This window comes from Pristis pectinata, chromosome 9 (assembly GCF_009764475.1).
Source record: "Pristis pectinata isolate sPriPec2 chromosome 9, sPriPec2.1.pri, whole genome shotgun sequence".
Taxonomy (NCBI): domain Eukaryota; kingdom Metazoa; phylum Chordata; class Chondrichthyes; order Rhinopristiformes; family Pristidae; genus Pristis; species Pristis pectinata.
Genome location: NC_067413.1, coordinates 65,842,157 through 65,863,421, shown reverse-complemented (window position 1 = coordinate 65,863,421; position 21,265 = coordinate 65,842,157). Strand labels below are relative to the sequence as shown.

The 21,265-nt window shown below is 39.6% G+C and overlaps 1 protein-coding gene across 2 annotated transcripts in view; it reads left to right on the top strand.

Annotated features, from left to right (window-relative positions):
- thoc1 (THO complex 1) overlaps nucleotides 1-21,265 on the top strand; it is a 63,180-nt gene that overhangs the window by 7,068 nt on the left and 34,847 nt on the right. The window contains exons 5-9 of one of the 2 annotated variants that reach the window (XM_052022981.1): nucleotides 9,100-9,218; nucleotides 11,855-11,903; nucleotides 17,727-17,822; nucleotides 20,394-20,476; nucleotides 20,571-20,653. In XM_052022981.1, coding sequence (XP_051878941.1) covers nucleotides 9,100-9,218; nucleotides 11,855-11,903; nucleotides 17,727-17,822; nucleotides 20,394-20,476; nucleotides 20,571-20,653 — 430 coding nt within the window. The remainder of the gene's footprint in view (nucleotides 1-9,099; nucleotides 9,219-11,854; nucleotides 11,904-17,726; nucleotides 17,823-20,393; nucleotides 20,477-20,570; nucleotides 20,654-21,265) is intronic. The other variant, XM_052022982.1, reaches the window with a different exon arrangement.

The window sequence follows — 21,265 nt, the reverse complement described above, 5'->3', positions numbered from 1 at the left end:
AAAGAAGCCACATTTGATTTACATCGATCACATATAGGATTTATGTGGTGATAAAAACGAGCTAACTTATCTTTGGACATATGGGTCCTGTGAACTACCTTAAACTGTATCAACAAGTGTCTGGCACACATTGAAGATGTTTTCACTAAATGAAGAATTTTCTTCCAAGTCTCTGTAGGTATAGATATCTGGAGTTCGCTTTCCTATTCATTCTTAATTTTGTCCAGTGATTCTGGACGTATTTTCATAATTAAATCATAGATTATTGCTATCAAGCCCTTCTGATAAGGATTAAGACCTCAAATTTTTTCTGTAGTTTCAATTTTATAAGGTGTCGGAAAAGAGGGTATAGTAGCTTTTAAAAAATTTCTGATCTGCAAATAACGAGAAAAGTGTGATCTGGGCAAATTGTACTTGTTAGACAATTGTTCAAAAGATGAAAAACAGTTGTCAATGAATAGATCACGAAAATATACTATTCCCTTTTCCATATGGAAAAAGCTGAGTCAACTCTGGATGGATGAAAGAAAAAATTAGATTGAATGGGACTTGACAAGTTGAATTTATTCAATCCAAAAAATTTATGAAATCGAAACCATATTCATATTGCATGTTTAACAATTGGGTTAATCATATATTTACTTAATTTGGTAAGTGCAAAAGGGAGTGAAGCTCCTAAAATAGAAACTAATGAAAATTCAAGTACTGATTGGTGCTTGAGGTGTACCCATTTGGGGCATTGAATTACATCTAAATCTTGTATCCAAAAAATTAAATATCTGATATTAATTGCCTGTGGCGACTCACCTTACCGGTATCGAACTGGCTCCCGAGATCGCGAGTGTCGTCGGAGGCCCCGACCCAAGATGGCGCAGGGCCCTCCTCCTTCTCCATAGTTGGGCAAGGAAAGCCCGCGCGCGGGAAGGTCAGGTGACCCGCGCGTGACGTCAGCACAGGAACTGAAGCGCGGGAAGAGTTTCGGTATTAAAAGGCGCACCGCGCTCCTGTCGAGCAATCAACTTCTGACTCCAAGCAACAGACTCCATGTCTTTATTCTGTAGTAGTGTAACTAGCCGCTACATTGGTGACCCCGACAGACCCAAACGTTTTTGGACCCACGATGTCTGCGCAACAAGAGGTACAGGCAGTAACCCTTAAACTACCCACCTTTTGGACCCTCCAGCCACGTGTCTGGTTCGACCAGGCCGAGGCCCAGTTCCAGATTTGCCAGATCACCAGGGATGACACCAAGTAATACTACATGGTGAGTGCCCTCGACCAAGACACCGCAGCCCAGGTTGAGGACTTCATCCAGGTGCCCCTGGAGGAGGAGAAGTATGATAAGTTCAAGACCCTCCTTCTTGAGACTTTCGGCCTTTCCCGATGTGAATGTGTCTCCCGCCTCCTCCATCTCGATGGGTTGGGTGACAGACCCCCTCTGTACTCAATGAGATGTTGGCTCTGGCAGACAGCCACAAACCCTGCCTGATGTTCGAGCCGGCCTTTCTAGAGCAGTTACCCGACGACATCCACCTGCTCCTGGTGGATGCCGACTTCAGCGACCCCCAGAAGGTGGCTGCCCGTGCTGATGTCCTTTGACATCATATGGTAGCTGATGGCTACGGCGGCTGGCCACCCAGATAGCCTCCTGCATGTGTGGGACAGGCGTTCCGGCCGTCGTTTCCTGGTAGATACTGGGGCCGAGGTCAGCGTCATGCCTCCCAACAGCCACGAGTCTCGTGAATGCACACCAGGACCCGCCCTCAGAGCCGCCAACAGCAGCGCCATCCGGACCTTTGGCACCAATTCGGTGCAACTCCAGTTTGGCACCAGCAACTTTACCTGGACATTCACGCTGGCCGCTGTTGTGCAACCACTCCTCGGGGCAGATTTCCTTCGCGCCAACAGTCTGCTGGTTGACCTGCAGGGTAAGCGTGTGGTACATGCCAGGACCTTCCAAACGTTCTTGTTGGGTGAGGCCAAGCTACTGACCCCACACCTCAACTCGGTCACCATGTCGACCAACAAGTTCGCCACGGTCCTGGCAGGGTTCCTGTCCATACTAACGCCCCAGTTCTCCACCACCTTGCCCAAGCACGGCGTCCAGCATCACATTCCTCACCCAGGGCCCACCCCTCCACGCCCACGCCCAACAGCTACCCCTGGACAAGCTCCGCCTCGCGAAGGAGGAATTCAGGAAGATGGAGGAGTTGGGGATCATCCGCAAGTCGGACAGCCCATGGGACTCTCCGCTACACATAGTCCCCAAGGCAGCTGGAGGCTGGCAACCCTGTGGCGATTACCGACGCCTGAGCGACATAACTACCCCGGACTGGTACCCCGTGCTGCGTATTCAGGACTTCGCTGCCAACTTGCACGGGCAGTACATTTTTTTGAAGGTCAACCTCGTCCACGGCTATCACCAGATCCCGGTGTATCCGGACGATATTCCAAAGACGGCGCTGATCACACCTTTCGGCCTCTTTGAATTTGTCCGGATACCCTTTGGCCTCAAGAACGCTGCTCAGTCCTTCCAACGACTGATGGATGCAATCGGGCACGACCTTGTCTTCATCTAAATATACCTTGGCGACATCTTGATCGCCAGCAGCAGCCGCCAGGAACATCTCACGCACCTCCGCCAACTTGGTTCTCGCCTGAGGGATTTCGGCCTGACCATCAACCCAGCCAAATGCCAGTCTGGGCTTGAGACAATTGATTTCCTGGGCCATCGGATCGACAAACACGGCGCCTCGCCCCTGCCTGCAAAGGTTGACGCTATCCGCCACTTCGGCAGGCCCACCTCCATCAAGGGCCTGCAGGAATTTCTCGGTATGGTAAACTTTTATCACTGGTTCATACCATCAATGGCCCGCATCATGCGCCCGTTGTTTGCTCTCCTGTCGGGTGGAAGCAAGGACATTGTTTGGTCGGAGGAGGCTGACACTGCGTTCGTCAAAACCAAGCAGGCCTTGGCGGACGCGGTTACATTGGTGCATCCTCGTATGGACGTCCCGACTGCCCTCACGGTCAACACCTCCAGCACAGTGGTCGGAGGTGTTCTAGAGCAGCTCATCGAAGGGCGTTGGCAACCGCTGGCGTTCTTCAGCAGACACCTTCGACCACCAGAGCTCAAATAGAGCGCCTTCGACCGCGAGCTGTTGGTATTGTACCTGGCCATCAGACACTTCCGATACTTCTTGGACGGCAGGCCGTTTACAGCTTTCACCGACCACAAGCCATTGACCTTCGCTTTCAACAAGGTCTCAGATGGCACTTGTCGTACATCTCAGAGCACACCACTGACGTCCGCCATCTGTCCAGGAAAAAGAATGTGGTTGCGGATGCACTTTCACGGCCCACCATCCAAGTTTTGTCCTGGGGGTGGATTTCGGCGCCTTGGTGGAGGCACAACAAACGGACATGGAGATGCCCAGCTATCGCACCGTAGTCTCGGGCCTGCAACTGCAAGACCTACTGGTAGGCCCCGGCGAGCGCACCCTGCTCTGCGATATCTCCACTGGTAAACCCTGCCCCCATCATTCCAGCTGCCTGGCGTCGACGGGTGTTTGATTCCATCCACGGCCTGGCACACCCATCCATCCGGACTACTGTCTGGGTGGTGTCCGACAAGTCCTTCTGGCATGGCCTGCATAAACAGGTTTCCGAATGGGCCTGGTCCTGCACACACTGCCAAACCTCAAAAGTACAGCAGCATGTCAAGGCCCCTCTGCAGGACTTTCAACCTACCCGCCGGAGGTTCGACCATGTCGACCTTGTCGGTCCTCCCCCAGTCTCCCGAGGAGTGTGGTACCTCCTCATGATTGTCAACTGCTTTACCCGCTGGCCTGAAGCCATTCCCCTCGCGGACACCTCCACCCAATCCTGTGCATGGGCCCTTTTGTCAACTTGGGTGGCCCGTTTCAGTGTCCCGGCCCATATCACCTCAGACGGGAGCTCAATTCACCTCCGGCCTGCGGTCTGCTGATGTCCCTCCGAGACTGTAAGTTTGTCTTTGTCAGGAGGGGCACGCACCGAACACCGCTGCAGCGGCTGTACGAAGGGCCATTCCGGGTCGTCAAGAACAATGGGTCTATGTTTGTGCTGGACATTGGGGGACGCGAGGAGGTTTTTACAATTGACCGGCTGAAGCCGGCTCATTTAGACCTGGACCAACCGGTAGTGGTCCAGCGAGCGCGACGCAGAGGCGGGCCACCCAAGTCATAGTTTATTTAATTCTGGTATCTCTGGTTCTGGGGGGCGGTTGTGTGGCGGCTCACTTTACTGGTATCGAACCGGCTCCCAAGATCGCGAGCTTCGTCGGAGGCCCCGACCCAAGATGGCGCGGGGCCCTCCTTCTTTTCCATTGTTTGGCTAGGAAACCCCGCGCACGGGAAAGTCAAGTGACCCACACGTGATGTCAGCGCAGGAAGAGTTTCGGTATTAAAAGGTGCACCGCGCCCCTGTCGAGCAATCGACTTGACTCCAAGCAACAGACTCCGCGTCTTTATTCTATAGTAGTGTAGCTAGCCGCTGCATGCCCAATAATATAATCTAAAGTTAGGCAAGGCCATACCACCGTCATTTTTTAGTTTTTGTAGATATTTCTTACTTAACCTTGGATTTTTATTCTGCCAAATATATGAAAGAATTTTAGAATCAATAGTGTGAAAAAAAGATTTCGGGACAGAAGTTGGAATCGCTTGAAATAAATATAAAAATTTTGGTAAAATATTCATCTTAATCGCATTAATTCGGCCTACCAATGATAAAGACAGTGGAGACCACTTAGTAAATAATTGTTTAATGTGGTCAATTAAAGGCAATAGATTAGCTTTAATTAAGTCCTTATGTTTCTTGGTAATTTTAATACGTAAATACATAAAATAGTTACCAATCTAAAAGGTAATTGCCTATAAATTGGGGTTTGCATATTCAATGGAAAAAGTTTGTTCTTATTAAGATTTAATCTATAGCCAGAAAAAACACTAAACTGATCTAGTAGTGATACTACTGTGGGAATAGATTCGTCTGGATTAGACATATAAAGTAACAGATCATCTGTGTAGAGAGAGATCTTATGAATCTTCTGTCCGTGAGTAATGCCACATACAATTGAAGAGTCCTGGAGTGCAATAGCCAAGGGTTCTAAAGCAATATCAAATAATAAAGGGCTTAATAGGCAACCTTGTCTAGTTCCTTGAAAAAGCCTAAACAAAGGAGATCTTTGATTATTAGTAAGTATTGAAGCCATAGGTGTATAATAAATCATTTTAATTGCAGATATACATTTAGGGCTAAAGTTAAATTTTTGAAGTGTAGTGAATCGATATTCCCATTCGACTCTGTCAAATGCCTTTTCAGCATCACATGAAACAACACATTCTGGAATTTGGGATGAAGGGGTATATATAATATTCATTAATCTCCTAATATTAAAATGTAAATAGTGATTCTGAATAAATCCTGTCTGGTCTTCAGAGATAATTTGTGGAAGAACCTTTTCCAGTCTAAAGGCCAATATTTTGGAAAATATTTTTGAATCTACATTTAATAAAGAAATAAGTCTATAAGATGCACAATCAGTGGGATCTTTATCCTTTTTGAGAATTAAAGAGATAGTTGCTTCATAGAAAGATTGTGGTAGTTTACCCACTGATAGGGCATCTTTAAAAAATTTTGGCTAACCGGGGAACAAGAATATCAGAAAAGGATTTTAAAAAATTCAGCTGCATATCAGTCAGGGCCGGGTACTTTACCCGAGTTCATTGTAAATATTACTTCCTTTATCTCTTCCTCTGAAATGGGAGCATTTAATGTAGAACATTCATTTAAAGATAGTTAGGGAATCTTCAGATCTTTTAAAAATTCATACATTAATGTAGGATCCCCAGGGGATTCTGATTGGTATAAAGAAGAGTAAAATTCTTGCAAGGATTTGTTGATTTGAACATGATCTACCGTGTAGGTTCCATCTGGTTTACGAATTTTATTAATCTGATGTTTAGATAAAGTAGCTTTCAATTGGTTGGTCAATAATTTACTGGATTTGTCACCATGTATATAAAATTGATTTTTGTTTTTAAGTAGTAGATTTTCAATTGAAGATGTTAATAATAAACTATGTTGTAATTGGAGTTCTGTTCTCTTTTTAAAAAGCTCCAGATTCGGAGTATCAGAATATTTTTTATCAATTTCTTTAATCTTGTCAGCCAATATACGTATTTCGTTATTAGTTCATTTTCTCAATCCAGCGGAATATGAAATAATTTGATCACGGATATATGCTTTAAAAGTATCCCATATTATCCCACTGGAGATTTCTTCAGTAAAATTAGTTAAAAAGAAAAATGAAATCTGTTCTTTAATAAATTGGACGAAATCTGAGTCTTGTAAGGGTTAAATCGTCATTGTCTGACATCAAAGGATACATCTGGTAATTGATAAAGTCAATGGTGCATGATCAGAGATGGCAATTGCATCGTAATTGCAGTCCATAGTAAGTGGAGCTAATCTAGCATCAATAAAAAAAAGTAATTAATCCTCGAGTAGTTATGTGGACATGAGAAAAGAATGAAAATTCTTTATCGTATGGGTGTAGAAACTTCCAAACATCTAAAATTCTGGATTCAACTAAAAAGGAATTAATAAAGACAGAGGATTTGTTTGGAAGTGCAGGATTTGACACATCTATCCATCAAAGGGTTTAGACAACAGTTGAAGTCTCCACCCATAATCACAGTGTATTCATTTAAATTAGGAAAAAATGCAGACAGATGTTTAAAAAAAAATTCAGGGTGATCTACATTGGTTGCATAATAAAAAAGCTGTTATGGTTAATGTTTACGAAGCAGACCAGTAATTAATAAAAATCTACCATTTGGGTCTGATGTTGTCTCATGGTGAACAAATGAAATTGAGGAGTCTATATATAAAAAAAATAAACTCCTTTCACCTTTGCTTGTGAATTTGAATGGAACTGTTGACCCCTCCAAAATCTTTTTTAAAAAAAAGCGTTGATTATCGTTCTTCCTGATGTGAGTCTCCTGAACGAAAATAATCTGAGCATTTAGTCTATGAAAAACTTTAAAAATCTTCTTGCGCTTAAGCGGATTATTTAAGCTGTTAACATTCCGTTAAATAAAATTAATAGTCTTATCCATTTTAACAGATTAAAAAACATATGGTTATGTAAAGGGTTAATCTTAGTATATCCGAGTCTACCAACAGGAAGAGATAAAAAAAAATTCAAAGAGGAAACGGATGTGACGACAATTTAGAAAAATTTGTAGTTTAGCCCAGAAGAAAAACCTAAAAACAACCCCACCCCCCTCCCCCAACAGCCCGAAAACTGGCCAATAGGCAGCCAGAAAGCTACCCTCTAATTGAACTAACCCCAGTTCTATTGGTGGCAGTAGTCCAAATTGAAATGTATGTAAACCAACCATATTTTGTCTAAAAATGAACAACATAATCCAAACAGAGATATCAAACTAACAACATAGTTGTGAGATTGAAACGGAGCCAAAGGGTGTTAATGGCCGACAATTAAAAAATACAGTTTAATAATTATTTGGAAAAGAAAGCAAACGATCAGTCATTTTGTTAAATTCTTAATTATTATTAAAACAAAACATTAAACATATTAAAAGAAGAAAAAAAGAGAGGCTTAAATCTAAAAATTAATTGGATAATAAAGCAAGTAGGTAGTAAATCAAAGGAAAAACTGTGTCTCTTCCACATTTCTTAGCTTCTAAAATTAAAAGCTAATTCAAAAGAAATTCCTCAGCCTCTTGGACGGATTTAAACAATTTACGAGATTTAACAGGTAATGAAATTCTTAACCTTGCTGGGAATAATAATGCAGGATGATAATTGCTTTGATAGAGACGAGCCATAATTGGTTTGCAGGTCAGCCTTTCTTTCGTAACTTCTGGGATGTAATCTTCAACTATTCGAAACTTCCATTGTTTAAATTGAATCATTCCACGTCTACGAGCGGTACAAATCAGGAGTTCCTTGATGCTGACATAATGGAATCTCGGTATTACTGGCCGAGGTTTTTAATCCGGAGCAGGTTTAGATCTTAATGCTCTGTGAGCCCTATCCAGAATGGGCTGAACAGAGAACATTTAGGAACCAAACACATCGACCAAAAGATTAGAAAAGAATTCCGTAGGGTTACCAGTCTTGGTGTTCTCTGGAAAATTGATGATTCTTAAATTTTTCCTCCTGCTGCGTCCTTCCAGGTCGATGATCCTCTGTTGTTGCTTTTCCAGGTTTTGCTTGGTCATAATTAAGGCTTTTTCAAGTGAAGGGAGTTTGGGATCTCTCTCTTTACCAGCTTGGTTGAGTTCAGCAATTAGTTGCATTTGTTTGGCATTTTCCTGGATAAGAGTATTTTGCTTGTCTTCAAGTCTTTTAAGATAGACTTCAATTCGGCAAAGCTCCGATCGAACTTTCTATCCAGATTAGAAATAGCTTTCAAAGTAGGTTGGTCTCCAATACCTTTACCATTAGCAGAGGCTTTCGATCTGGTGGTCATTTTAACAGTTAAAGATCAAAATTAAACTTGTGCCAGTATTGTAAAAGGGTGCTAAATGGTAGATTGAAAAGTGCCTGGACCAAAGCCAAGGTATGACTTAGTCCATCGAGCACCACCAACAGACTCCGACATTGTTGAATATTAAGTCTGGAAGACTGTAACTATGCCTAGTTTAAACATGATGTGCTGTTCATCAAGCTTGCATTCGTCCTGCATTTATTGCCACATCAGTCCTTCTACAAAGATGAAAAGTTAGTGTTTTTGCAGAAAGTTGGTGTTTTTATTTATAATTATTAAAAACATTTTCTTTATTCCATCATAAGGGGAGAGAATTCTCTACTCAAAAAAAAACATTTTACCCACTTCAAGGCTTGTTAATTGCTTAACATATCAACTTTTTTTGCCCTTATTAAAGTGACCAAAGGTTTAAGTTACTTAAGTATTTAATTTATTGGTGGAAAACATTAGTGACTGTAACATCAATATTTAATAGCATATTATTAAAGCTACAAGTATGTTTTCATGTAATAATCTCATAACTTGTGCATGTGTAGGCATCTGCTCTGCAACAACACCCTTCTTACTGCTTGGTGATGTTCTTGATTGCCTTCCTCTTGATCAATGTGACAGAATATTCACTTTCGTAGAAAAAAATGTTGGAACTTGGAAATCTGTAAGTAATGATTGAATTAATTGTTCAAAAGAAATAGACAATTTACAATAAACAGATAATTTAACACAGTGAATTTATGTTTCATGAATCAATTTCTAAGTCTTTGTTTTAATGAGTGAAATAAAATTCAGGTAACCTTTGGAGTTATAGGCATGGAGCAACAATGAGGTACTTCCTAAAATTATTGCTATTGCAGAATGCCAGGTACCTGAAATGAGTTTATTTGCTTTCATGGCTTTGGCCAAAGATTGGAATGAAGTGCAAAAAAAAGGGAAATAGATGCACAATACAAATGATGTTATACAGAAACCTCAATTTTAACTAAAACTAGTTTGCTATTTGCAATAAAATGATCATACTTCCCCATAGCAAAATTTACTGTATTCTTCTTACCAGTGCTAAAGATTATAACTTTATTTCATTGGCATTAACAGTTGCAAGATGGCCTATTCCTTTCATAGGAGACTCAGTCATGAATGTTTAAGGTTTTGGTTCCAAAGTCACCTGAAATACAAGTCAGGCAGCATCTGGAAAGAGTAAAACAGTTAACAATTTGGATAAACAAGCTTTTATCTGAAGTAAGAAAACGTAGGGATACACAGTTTGTTTTTAAATGAAGAACAGAAAAGAAATGGAGCAGAGTAAAAGTATCTGTGATGGGATGGAAAGCAGTAGAGATCAAATAACAAAAGTATGACAATGCAAGTGTTAATGGGATAAGCAAGAGTGTCAGAAGAGTGGCAGAAGTGTAAATGGATTGATAGCTATGAACTCTTTGAGATGTAGTGAAAAGATGCTGCTTTTGTCATTGTTAACATTAAAAGATTAATATAAGTGAGAGTGTTTCCTGCTAAGGTTATTTGACTCGGATTTGACTTTATACTTGCCAGAAGATGCATTTCCTCACTGAACCACACTGAGGAGCTTTTGTCCTTTTATACGACTGACTTTTTTAAAAAAAAGATGTATATTTATTTAGAGAATGTATAGAATCATGTTACGTTGTTCAATCAGTATTCTCGTAATCCCGCAGTATTGCACTTGTTGAACCAGTAATGTTGCAGAATTGGATAAAATTATCCTCTTGAAAGATGATGAATACTAAATTTACATCAGGACTATAGCAAAAATAAAGTGAAAAGAAAACACAGCATATGAGGAAAATGTACATAGTATACTATTTCAAATCCACTTTGCCAAGTATATTTGTGTTAGTATTTGGAAGCTATTTTTCACATTCTCCCAAAGTACACAAGGTGTTATTGTCTGTCCTGTGGTATACTACCTTGAAACTGTTCCAAATGGCCAATACAATGAAGATGGCAGGAAAATGTACATTTTCAAAGAGAGGTGAAATAATTTTTAGAATAATTGTTCTTTTAAAGATTAAGTGGGAATTGATTAGGAAAAGTGTCTTGGTTGACCTGGTGTTTCTAGCTTATTTTGTGGTGAATGAGGAAGAAGAGATGGTCACCATATGATAGGAGTTTCAATGTGAATTTTGTTAGACAATTGCAGAGTATAGTTAATTGTGCAGATATCTATCCTATTTGAATGGAAACTGCTTATAGCCATAATTAAGAAGCTTTGAACTTTTTGTATATTTGTTATATTATATCTATACTGACAAGTCTAATTTAACACTGAATTCATAATTTTTGGTAAATTACCTACGGGACAAATTAAATGTTCAGTAGTGTGTCATCAGGAATTGTGATCATGAAAGTATACCCTTTATTAGTTATCCCAATATTGTTTAAAAAAAAAGTGTCAACAAAATTGTTGGGAGTTGAATGAAACAAATATTTTGAATCAATCGTGCCTTCCTCTTCACCAATCAAAAATTAGTAACTTCTAAATTAAAATCAAAAAAGAACTGTAGCTGCAGGAAATCTAACCTAAAAACACAAAATGCTTGAAATATTCAGTGCGTCAGGCCCTGTCTGTGGGAAGAGAAACAGAGTTAATGTTTCAGTTCTGCTGAAAGGTCTTTGGCCTAAAATGTATCTGTGGGTAGAGATACAGAATTTAGGCCTGACCAGCTGAATATTTTCAGTGTTTTCTGTTTTTATTATGATGGCTTTTAAAATTGCATGTAGTCAAGTTCATGACTTTCCCAATGAAGAAGATAAATAAAGGCACATAACCACTGGATTGTTTTTGATTTTTCTATCTGTTTTTCTTTGCCAAAGGCTGAGGTCTGAGAAAATGCCACACACCTGCATTTTTGGATTCTAAATACCAGAAAAACAGATGGCATAATGGTACTGTGGACAGTACTGCTGCCTCAGCTCCAGTAATCTGGGTGCACATCTGGTTTCCCTTGTCTGTGTGGACTTGACACATTCTTCCCCTGACCACATGGGTTTCCCTTGCTGCTTGGGTTTCCTCCCACATCCCAGTGATGTGCTGATTGGTATGTTGGTTAATTTAAATTGCCCCCAGTGAGAGAGAATAGGTTACAGGGAAATTGGTTTGGGAATGGCATTGATGGGATTCCTATGAAAGCTAACACAGGAGGCCATTTAGCTCATCAAGTCTATGTGGAAAGAGAATGAGCAAAATAAATATGTTGGGTGGGTTTGTGAAGTCAGCTTCTTAAAGTTGTTGTAGTAACAACCGTTATTTGCTTTTAGGCAACATTTTACTCCGCTGGAAAAAACTACTTGTTAAGAATGTGCAATGGTAAGTGAGCACAAATTAATTGGTCCTGTCCTGACTCTTGCAAATTGGGTCAACATGGAGTTGTTTTTCATGATTTATTTTGTAAAAGAACTTTCTCGGCATTAGTAATAATGGCACAAAGCTACTAGATTGTTGCTCTAAACACATTTAAATTCACTGTCTTTCAAACATGGAGATCCGTCATCCTTGCCCCATCTGGTCGATGTGACTCCAGACCTGCAGCAATGCAGTTCACTCATAAAAGCTCTCTGAAATGGCCCAGCAAGCCAATCAGTTGTTCCATACCTGCTACATTTACCAAAAAAAACCCAGAAACCATCTGGTTATCAACTGTGCTGCTAAATCTGAACAAATCAAAGTTGGTTGGAAAGCCCTTCTCACAGACTCCTAGCTGTCTAAATTGGGAATGCTGTCAGGCTAATCAAGCCATAGCCTGAAGTTTATGTAGCATTCTCAAAATCGTACCTTTACTGACAACTTGTCTTACACCTCCATCACAATGCATGAATATGTCTTATCCCATCAGAGAGGACAGGACAGTAGTGCACGCAGGAGAGAGTAGCTTTGGGAGCCCTTGATGTTGACTCTAGAGACCATGAAGTCTCATGGTATCAGGTTATTTATGGGCAAGGGAACTACATTCTGATTACCATGTACTCTCCCCCCTCAATGCTCTATGTGAATAACCCTGGAAGAAGCAGCGGGTAGTGAATGCATAGAATGCACTTGACTGATGGATGTGGTAGATGCTTCTGTCCATTACAGTATAAAATTTGCCAGTTTATAGCTTTGTTTCACTTTGAAGATCTAACTTAAATTCACTTGCAAGACTTGTTTGTGAAAATAACAAACCAATATGGGCATTGGTTATAAATAAGATTTATTAAGAAATTTACATACAACAAAGTCAGAGTTTATTGTCATATGCACAAGTACATGTATGCACAGGTGCAATGAAAAACTTATTTGCAGCAGTGACACAGAAACATAGCATCATATAAGCAGCATTCACAAAAAAATTATATGCAACTTTTACAAGAAAGAACACAATTAGAACAAAAAGTCAATTTTAGTGCAAAGTGGTCATAGTGTTGCTAAATTGTAGTGATTTATGGTTTTGCTGGTTGGGTCAAGAACCGAACCTGGTGGTGTGGGACTTCAGGCTTCTGTACCACCTGCCTGTTGGTAGCTGCAAAAAGATGGCATGGCCTGGATGGTGGGGATTTTTGATGTTGGAGATTGCTGCCTTGAGGCAGTACCTCCTGTAGATACTACCATTGGTGGGGAGGGATGTGCCTGTAATGTATTGGGCAGAGTCCACCACTCTCTGCAGCATTTTGTGTTCCTCTGCATTAAAATTGCTGTATGAGACCATGATGCAACTAGTCAGGATGCTTTCAATAGTACATCTGTAGAAATTTGTTAGTGTTACAAAGGACTAATACTTAACAAAGATGTTTGTCATAGTTTTACTCAAATTCTTGGAAGCTGTTTTCCTTCTGCTATGTTCTGTTTACTGCAGCTGCCTTTGAATGGATGTGGTAGATGCTTCTGTCCATTGTAATATAAAATTTGCCAATTTATAGTTTTGTTTCACTTTGAAGATCTAACTTACATTCGCTTGCAAGACTTGTTTGTGAAAATAACAAACTGATATGGGCATTGGTTATAAACAAGATTTATTAAGAAATTTACATACAACAAAGTCGATCTTGCTTTCTCTTGCGCTTTAGTTGATTCCACACTTCTATCTACTTTTTCTTATTGATATTTCATGATAACTAACAGTCCTCTGAGCAGTTTCGCCATTTCCTCTTTTGCATATTGAACTGTTCTTATCATTCTTTGGTTCCTCAGACTGAGTTGCCTCTTGACTGGGGTGGGGTGGTCACTTTTTGAGCATTCTGTCATAAATTTTGCTTGCTTCAGGGATATGATCCTTGGGTGTTTCAACACCACCTTTGTTTTCACTCTCGCTCTATCAGTGTTCTACTCTTAATTTACTTGTTTAATACTTCATTAGCACCTTGGTAAACTTGGCATACTTTTTCTGAGTCAGGCTATCTGCCTGCTATCAGCATAACACTGTACTCTGAATCTTCATAATCTGATAACACCCTCAGCTGTGCTCTGGCACAAGACTTGTGCAAAATGGGAAAGACTTGCAACAAATTAAAACTGGCCACCAATGAAGTGCTGAGGATCACCATCAGCAGCAGAAATGTATACCTCTGCAGCTTCAGAGCTCAGCATGTCCCTCATTCTGGCATTGCAGTGAAGTCAGGGAATTGACACTGATTCAATGAAGAGTGCAGCAATACATGTCAGAAATAACACCAAATAGACCTAAAGTCAAGATGCCAGTCTGATTAAGCTGTCATGCAGAACTATGTGCAAGCAAGCTGGCGAAAGTAGCAGGCAATAGACATGATCTAAGTAATCCCACAATCAAAAATTTCGGATAAGGCTCTGCAGTCCTGCTGTAAGAATGTAATTTAAGAACAGAAACATGAGTAGGCCATTAATCCCAAGTGTCATTCAGTTTAATTATAGCTGATCCTTTATCTTGGCATCATTGCCTATACCAACCCCATATACCTAATATCTAAAATTTGTGGCATGTTATCATGAATGGTGGTGAATAATTAAATAAATAACAGGAGGAGAAGGGTTACAGAGCATGATCATCCTTAATTACCGTCGGGTTCAACATATGAGTACTAAATGCCTGAAGTTTTGCAACCATGTTTGGCCAGAAGTGCTGAGTGAATGAATCATCTTAGCTTTCTCTTTGAGATTCCTACCATCACAAACACTGGACTTTAGCCATATTATTACACTCAGCTTGACATTAAGAAATTCCACCATAAGGTCAGAAATGAGGTTGTGTGCTAAAGTTTGTTTAGATTTGCAACTCCTCCGCAAATGAAACAGTTGATACCTGTGTGCAGGAAGACCTAGACTGCAAACTGATAAGTGGCAAGTAACACGTGAATACATGCACCACAAAAGCACTAATAACATTATGCAACAAGAAAGTCAAACCACATCCCCCCCCCCCCCCAAAAAAAAAACCCAAATATTCAATGGCATTACCATTGCTGAGTTCCCCCATCATTGACATCCTATGGGTCACAGTTGAAATCTTGAAGTCCAGTTGACCTGCCAGATTAACACTATGGCTACAAGAGCAGGTCAGAAGCTGGGTATGCTGAGGCATGTGATTCACAGTCTGACATCCTAAAGCCCTTCTGACATTTACAAGGTGCAAGTCGGGAACTTAATGGAATACCATCCACTTGTTTGGATGCACACATTTCCAACAACGGACAAGAAGCTTGACACCTCCAGGGCAATGCAGTTCATTTGATTAACATTCCATCCACAATTGTAAATTTGTTCCCTCCACTAATGGCACACCACGTTTGTAGTATGTACTATTTATAAAGTGCCCTACAGTTTTTCACTAAACCTATAACTTCTACAACCAGTAAAGATAAGGCCACTGGGTACATTGGAATACTGTTATCTGTATGTTGCAGCTTTGTAAAACTTTAGTTCAGCTGCATTCAGTTCTGGTCACCCCATTATAGGAAGGATGCCAAGGCTTTGGAGAGGGTGTAGGAGAGGTTTACCAAGATACTGCCTGGATTAGAGGGCATGTGCTATGAGGATGGGTTGGACAGACTTGGATTGTTTTCTCTGGAGTGGTGGAGGCTGAGGAGAGATCTGATAGAGGTTTATAAGATTATGAGAGGCATAGATAGAGTAGACAGCCAGTATCTTTTCCCCAGAGTTGAAATGTCTAATACCAGAGGGCATGCATTTAAGGTGAGAAGGGGAAAGTTCAAAGGAGATGTGCAAGGTAAGTTTTTTTCCACAGAGAGTGGAGGGTGCCTGGAATACGCAGCCTGGGATGGTGTTGGAGGCAAATAGGGGAGTTCAAGAAGCTTTTGGGTAGGCACATGAATGTGAATGGTAGGACATGGACATTGTGTAAGCAGAAGGGATTATTTTAGTTGGACATTGTATTACTAATGTAATTGGTTCGGCACAACATTGTTCCTGTGCCGTACTGTTCTATGTTCCTTTCTAATGTGCACATCCTGACTTAAAATGTATTGCCACTATATGATTATCATGTGGTTCACCACCACCATCTTAAGAGCAGTTAGGGATGGGCAACTTTGCCAGCGACATGCACATTCTGAAAAATGAATTGAAAAAAATGTATATTCCCAAGCATCAGCCTCAATCTGTACAGTAAAACTCCAATAATCTGTATTCCAACTATTTACCTATCCTGAAAGTTCACCATCTGGTTCACCATGGTGATGTTTACCATGATCCCTTGAAATTTGCTCGGACCCCAGTTCTTGCACTTCCTTGAGACTTGCATGATTCACCTAAAAAAATTATAACACTATCTGTTTTTATAAATGTAAATTAAAAGTATGTTGGGATATTAGTAGGAATAATGTACTAAGTATGCCTGATTATTAGAATTTTACAGCAGTTTCCTTGTAAAAGTAGTTTCTTAGCACCAACAGTGGATGGTACTAACTGTGTACCATCCCACAGTTAGTAAGTGTTAATCATAGTCTTTCATCTATTCTGTCAGGTTCAGACCATTATATTCAGGCTAATATTGATAATAAGTATTTTCCCCCAAGGAAGTAATGAGACAAAAATGTTGGTATATATTTTCTAGTGCTTAATTTATGCAGAAAGCTTCTAGTTAGATGGTACTGTATATCCATGGTAGAAAATTATTTCTATGCCTGAAAGTTCACTGGAGCTGGTATGAATAAAACTGTGAAGTAAAACTCTACTCCCCTTAAATTATATTTATTAAGAGTGATATTTCAACAACAGCATCTAAATTGTGCTGCATCCTTTTTCTGAGCTGGTTCCTTTAGACTCTGTATTTGCTCATCAGCAAGAAGTTATCACTTCGTCCATTCTGCTGCCTATTATTTTAAAAAAATCACCTGAAGTTTTAATTTTTTTTTATATACCTTTAAATTCTCAGGCACATACCTGAACTATCTGAAACATCATAAAGTTTGTATAAAAAAAGCCCATACTAAATACTAACCAAACATTGAGTGACTGATGGCTCACTTTGGAGTTCGAGATTATGTAGAATACAAGTTGTTATCAATGGAGTTTAAATTATTTGCAGTGCTCGAGCACAAATCATTCATTTTAAATTTTTCAGATCATGGGGAGCCATCATTCATTTACCATGCTGTTGGAGTTGTACGCTTCTAAATTTGGCTGAGGAATGAGCCTCATTCAGGCATCTCCAAAGTTAAAAGCAATGACAATACTTCGCACTGACTAAAGATAACTGCATTAAAATTTGTAAATATTCTGTTTAAAACTTGTGTTAGTTTACTTCCAATGGACTTTTTCTCTCTGTATAATTTCCTTCACTATGTTGGATTAGTTAAATTCGGATTTATTCTGGTTTCCTTGTGACACATTTGTCTTGCATTATATCTTCTAAAGATCTCATGTACCCTCACCGTAACATGTAATGTATTTGCGTCTGAGCTTTAGAGTTCAGTGTATTAGTGCATGTTGTTATCATCCAAACTCTCATGTCTTGAAATGCAATTCTGGTCATTTGAAGTAACCAAGCAAAAACAATCCGCTGCAAAGAAATTAAACTAGCTATACAATTTTATTTTATGACAACAGCACTGAAGCTACGTGGAACTACATCATTCCACTGATCCATAATCTGCTACCTGAATGTTCCACCATATGTTGCTAATGTAAGTAATTGTTTAAATTTTAACTATAATAATTTTGTAGATCTCCTACGAAGACTTTCCAAGTCGCAGAACACTGTTTTCTGCGGAAGAATCCAGCTATTCCTGGCAAGGTTGTTTCCTTTATCAGAAAAGTCAGGTAAGAAATTAGAACCACTTGAAAGGAATTTCCATTTATTTCTATGAACCTTCGTAGTGACTGTACCGTAGAATGGAACTTCTATGTCAGTTGTCTGTTGAGAAAACTACAGACAAAATGGTAATTGGAATCGTGTATCATTATACCATCTCCCAACAAAACTCTACTTGTCTATTAGATTTCATCATTGCTTTTCTTTATATTGTGGTTATGGCTCAATCTGAATTTTCTGAGAGTTTCCAGCACTTAATTATCTCTTACTACATATACTAGTGACCTCAAACATCACCCTTCTTTTCTGCTTTATTGCTTTGATTCTACATTTCCCATCAAATTTTACATCCTCAGTGCACAACATTTGTTCTTATGTTCGATAATTGTTCTATTCATCTCCTTAAAATCTTTTTTAAGGGAGACAAAGACCTGTATCAAAATACAAAGTTTACCTAGCTTGTAAATTCAGGCAGCACTTACCAATTTTCACATGCATTACCTCTACACTTGGCCTCACAATTTGCTGTGTCTTAGGAAATGACCCTCTCTATTCCATTGTCACACATGGCACCAGGTAGCCCACATTTCTCTTTGCCAAGCTGTTTTCCCTGTAAATGCATCAATTTCCTTTAAATCTTTAAAGAGATTTTGAATTTTGGTGATATTTGAGGGTTTGCCTCCATTGTCTTTCCTTCGCTATTGAATAGGATACACTAAAAAGACAAGTGGTTTTTAGCCAATAGACTCTAAAATTTGTTGTTGTATTGATCAGAAGCAAGTCAAACTCTCCACTAGTATTGCACTTTTTAAGCTTAAAATGTCCCATCCTACATGCCAACTCTCTTTTGTGAATCTTTAGTCTTTTGCATTGAAGGCATATTGTACAGAAATTCGATAAATAATTTTTATATATTAGAACCCTGGATCATTTTAGTCAATTTTTTTTCCTGCACAATCTTAAAAATCGAGCTGGAGCCAACAAAGTGTTACTCCACTCCACTGTGTCTACTAATGTGTTTGAGAAGAGGACTCGTACAAGGTATCGAAGTTTGCTGAGATTATGAAGGTAGGTGGGGAAGTAAACTGTCAGGAAGATTTGCCACTGAGATTCTCTTTCTTCTAGACTCCCAAGAACTACAGGTGCAGTTTATTTAATATTTGGTTTTGGGAACTGATCTTTCGCACATACTCTCAAGTACATATAATTCTTCTTAAATTAAGGAGTTCCAAATTATACACATTATTTCATGTGTGTTTTCACCAAGTCTGTATTTATTTTTTGGGATGTGGGCTTTGCTGACAAAGCCAGCATTTATTGACCATTCCTCCTTGCCCCTGAACAGAATGGCAAGCCATGATATTTCAGAGGATCTCTTAAGAATTTAAGCACATGGCTATGATTCGCCCATAGGCCAGACCATGTAAGGATAACAGATTTTCTCCACCAATGGGCATTAATGAACCAGATAGATTTTTTTTAATGAAAATCTGTTAATTTTCTGGCACCATTGCTAAGACAAGCTGTCTTTTTTTAATTAAATTCCATGGTAATTGAATTATAATTCCATAGCTGCCATGAAGGGCTTTCAACTCTGGCCTCTGGGTTACTGGTCCAGTAATTTAATTACTGCGCAAACCCCTACCCCTTGTGTAATTTCAGAAAGTTGTCTTGCACTTAATTTGCAGCTTCTTTAAAACGATGGCTATGTATTCCTTCCCTTTCGAATTGTTTTCTATAGTACTAATTTTCATTAATTTTTGCGCAAGGACATAAATAGGATGATTTACCACGATTTACTTATATGCCACAAACTTAAATTCTGCTTTATCGTTATTTCTGGAAAAAGTGGATAATTTCACAATTCTCCACGCTGCCCTTCATCTGACACCTCCCTGTTCAGTGACTTAACATGCTTCTATGTTTGTCTTTCTGTCATTCTGATAGTTTATTTCCACAACTACTTTCATATCCTCAGCAAAATTGGATATCTTGCACTGAGTCCTCTTCTCAAACACTTTGGCATAAATTGTACATGGATGAGGTCCAAGCTCTATCTGATATTTTGATGAAATGTCACCAACTAGCAATGTTAACTCTTTCTGTCTCTCTAGCTGCTGCTTGATTTGCTGATCATTTTATTATTATTATTATATGTGCAAGTTGCACTCTGTGATCCCAAAATGATCTGTAATTTCACTTCTGTTTGTTAGCCAGTCCTCTTTCCATTCTTGTATATTACCCATAATCCTTAACCTTGTGTAATAACATTTGCAGTCTGTGTAGCTTATCAATGCTTCCTGATAATCATAATATATTGTGTCCAATGGATTTCCCTCATTATGCACATTGTTTGAAAAATCAACAGTAACATCTGAGAATGAAGATTGGACACAGTTCGTGTGACTGTCTACTCTTTCCACCCCTATCCTACCCATTTGCTGTACCTTATCGGTGTGTAGCATGTCATGAAAGAGAAAAAGGTTACAGCATTTCCAAGAAGTAGCCACAAGTGTCATAGATTAAGCTTCACTGAAATAGTTTATTGCTACATGATTCTTGATTGTGTTTTATTTTAGGCCTCAATCTGCAGAGCCAGTTTAACCTTGAAAATGTCACTGTGTTTAATACCAATGAACAGGATAGTACCCTGGGGCTGAAGGTGAGTGTTATTTTGGATGAGGAAGCTATACACCTATCAGAATTGTCTTTCTAATGTGTCATTTTTTAAAAAAATAACTTTGCTATATTTTGAGAATTTGCAGCACACAGAAGATAGAGAAGATGGAATGGAAGTTGAAGAGGGAGAGACAGGTGACGAGGAACCTCCTACAACTTGGTACAAATAATTTAACTTATTAACCACAGAGAAATACAGAAACCTCTGGGCCTTTCTTGAATTATATATGTTTAAAATTATTTTGTGTGAATATTGTGGAATGTGAATGTAGAATTTGCAGCAAAGAAACAAGTCATTTGACCTGGTTGATCCTCCTTGGTAGTGCAGCTCCACATAAGCCTCTTCCCACCAGACTTCCTCCAACATTACCTGCATCTGTTTTCTGTATCTACTTATCCAGTATTTCTTTAAAGATATCTAAGCTGTTCAGTCAACTAATTGTGGTAGCGAGTTCCATGTCCTAACCACTTTGGGTAAATAGTTTCTCCTGAAGTTTTTGTGACTATCTTATTTCTGACTCCCAATTTGGCAATCACATAAGCGGAAATGTCTCTACATCTACCCCATTATCAGACCTCTAAGTAATTGAAGTCCTCTGTTGTATCTTCCACAGTCTCCGTTTTCCAATAAAATTAGCGACAATTGGTTCATTGTTTCCTGATTGTTGTAATTTCTCAGTTCTGGTATCGTCCTTGAAAATCCTTCTTGCACTTTCTCCAGTGCCACTGGATCTTCTTACTTATGTGATCAGAGCCGTACAGTTCTGCTGAA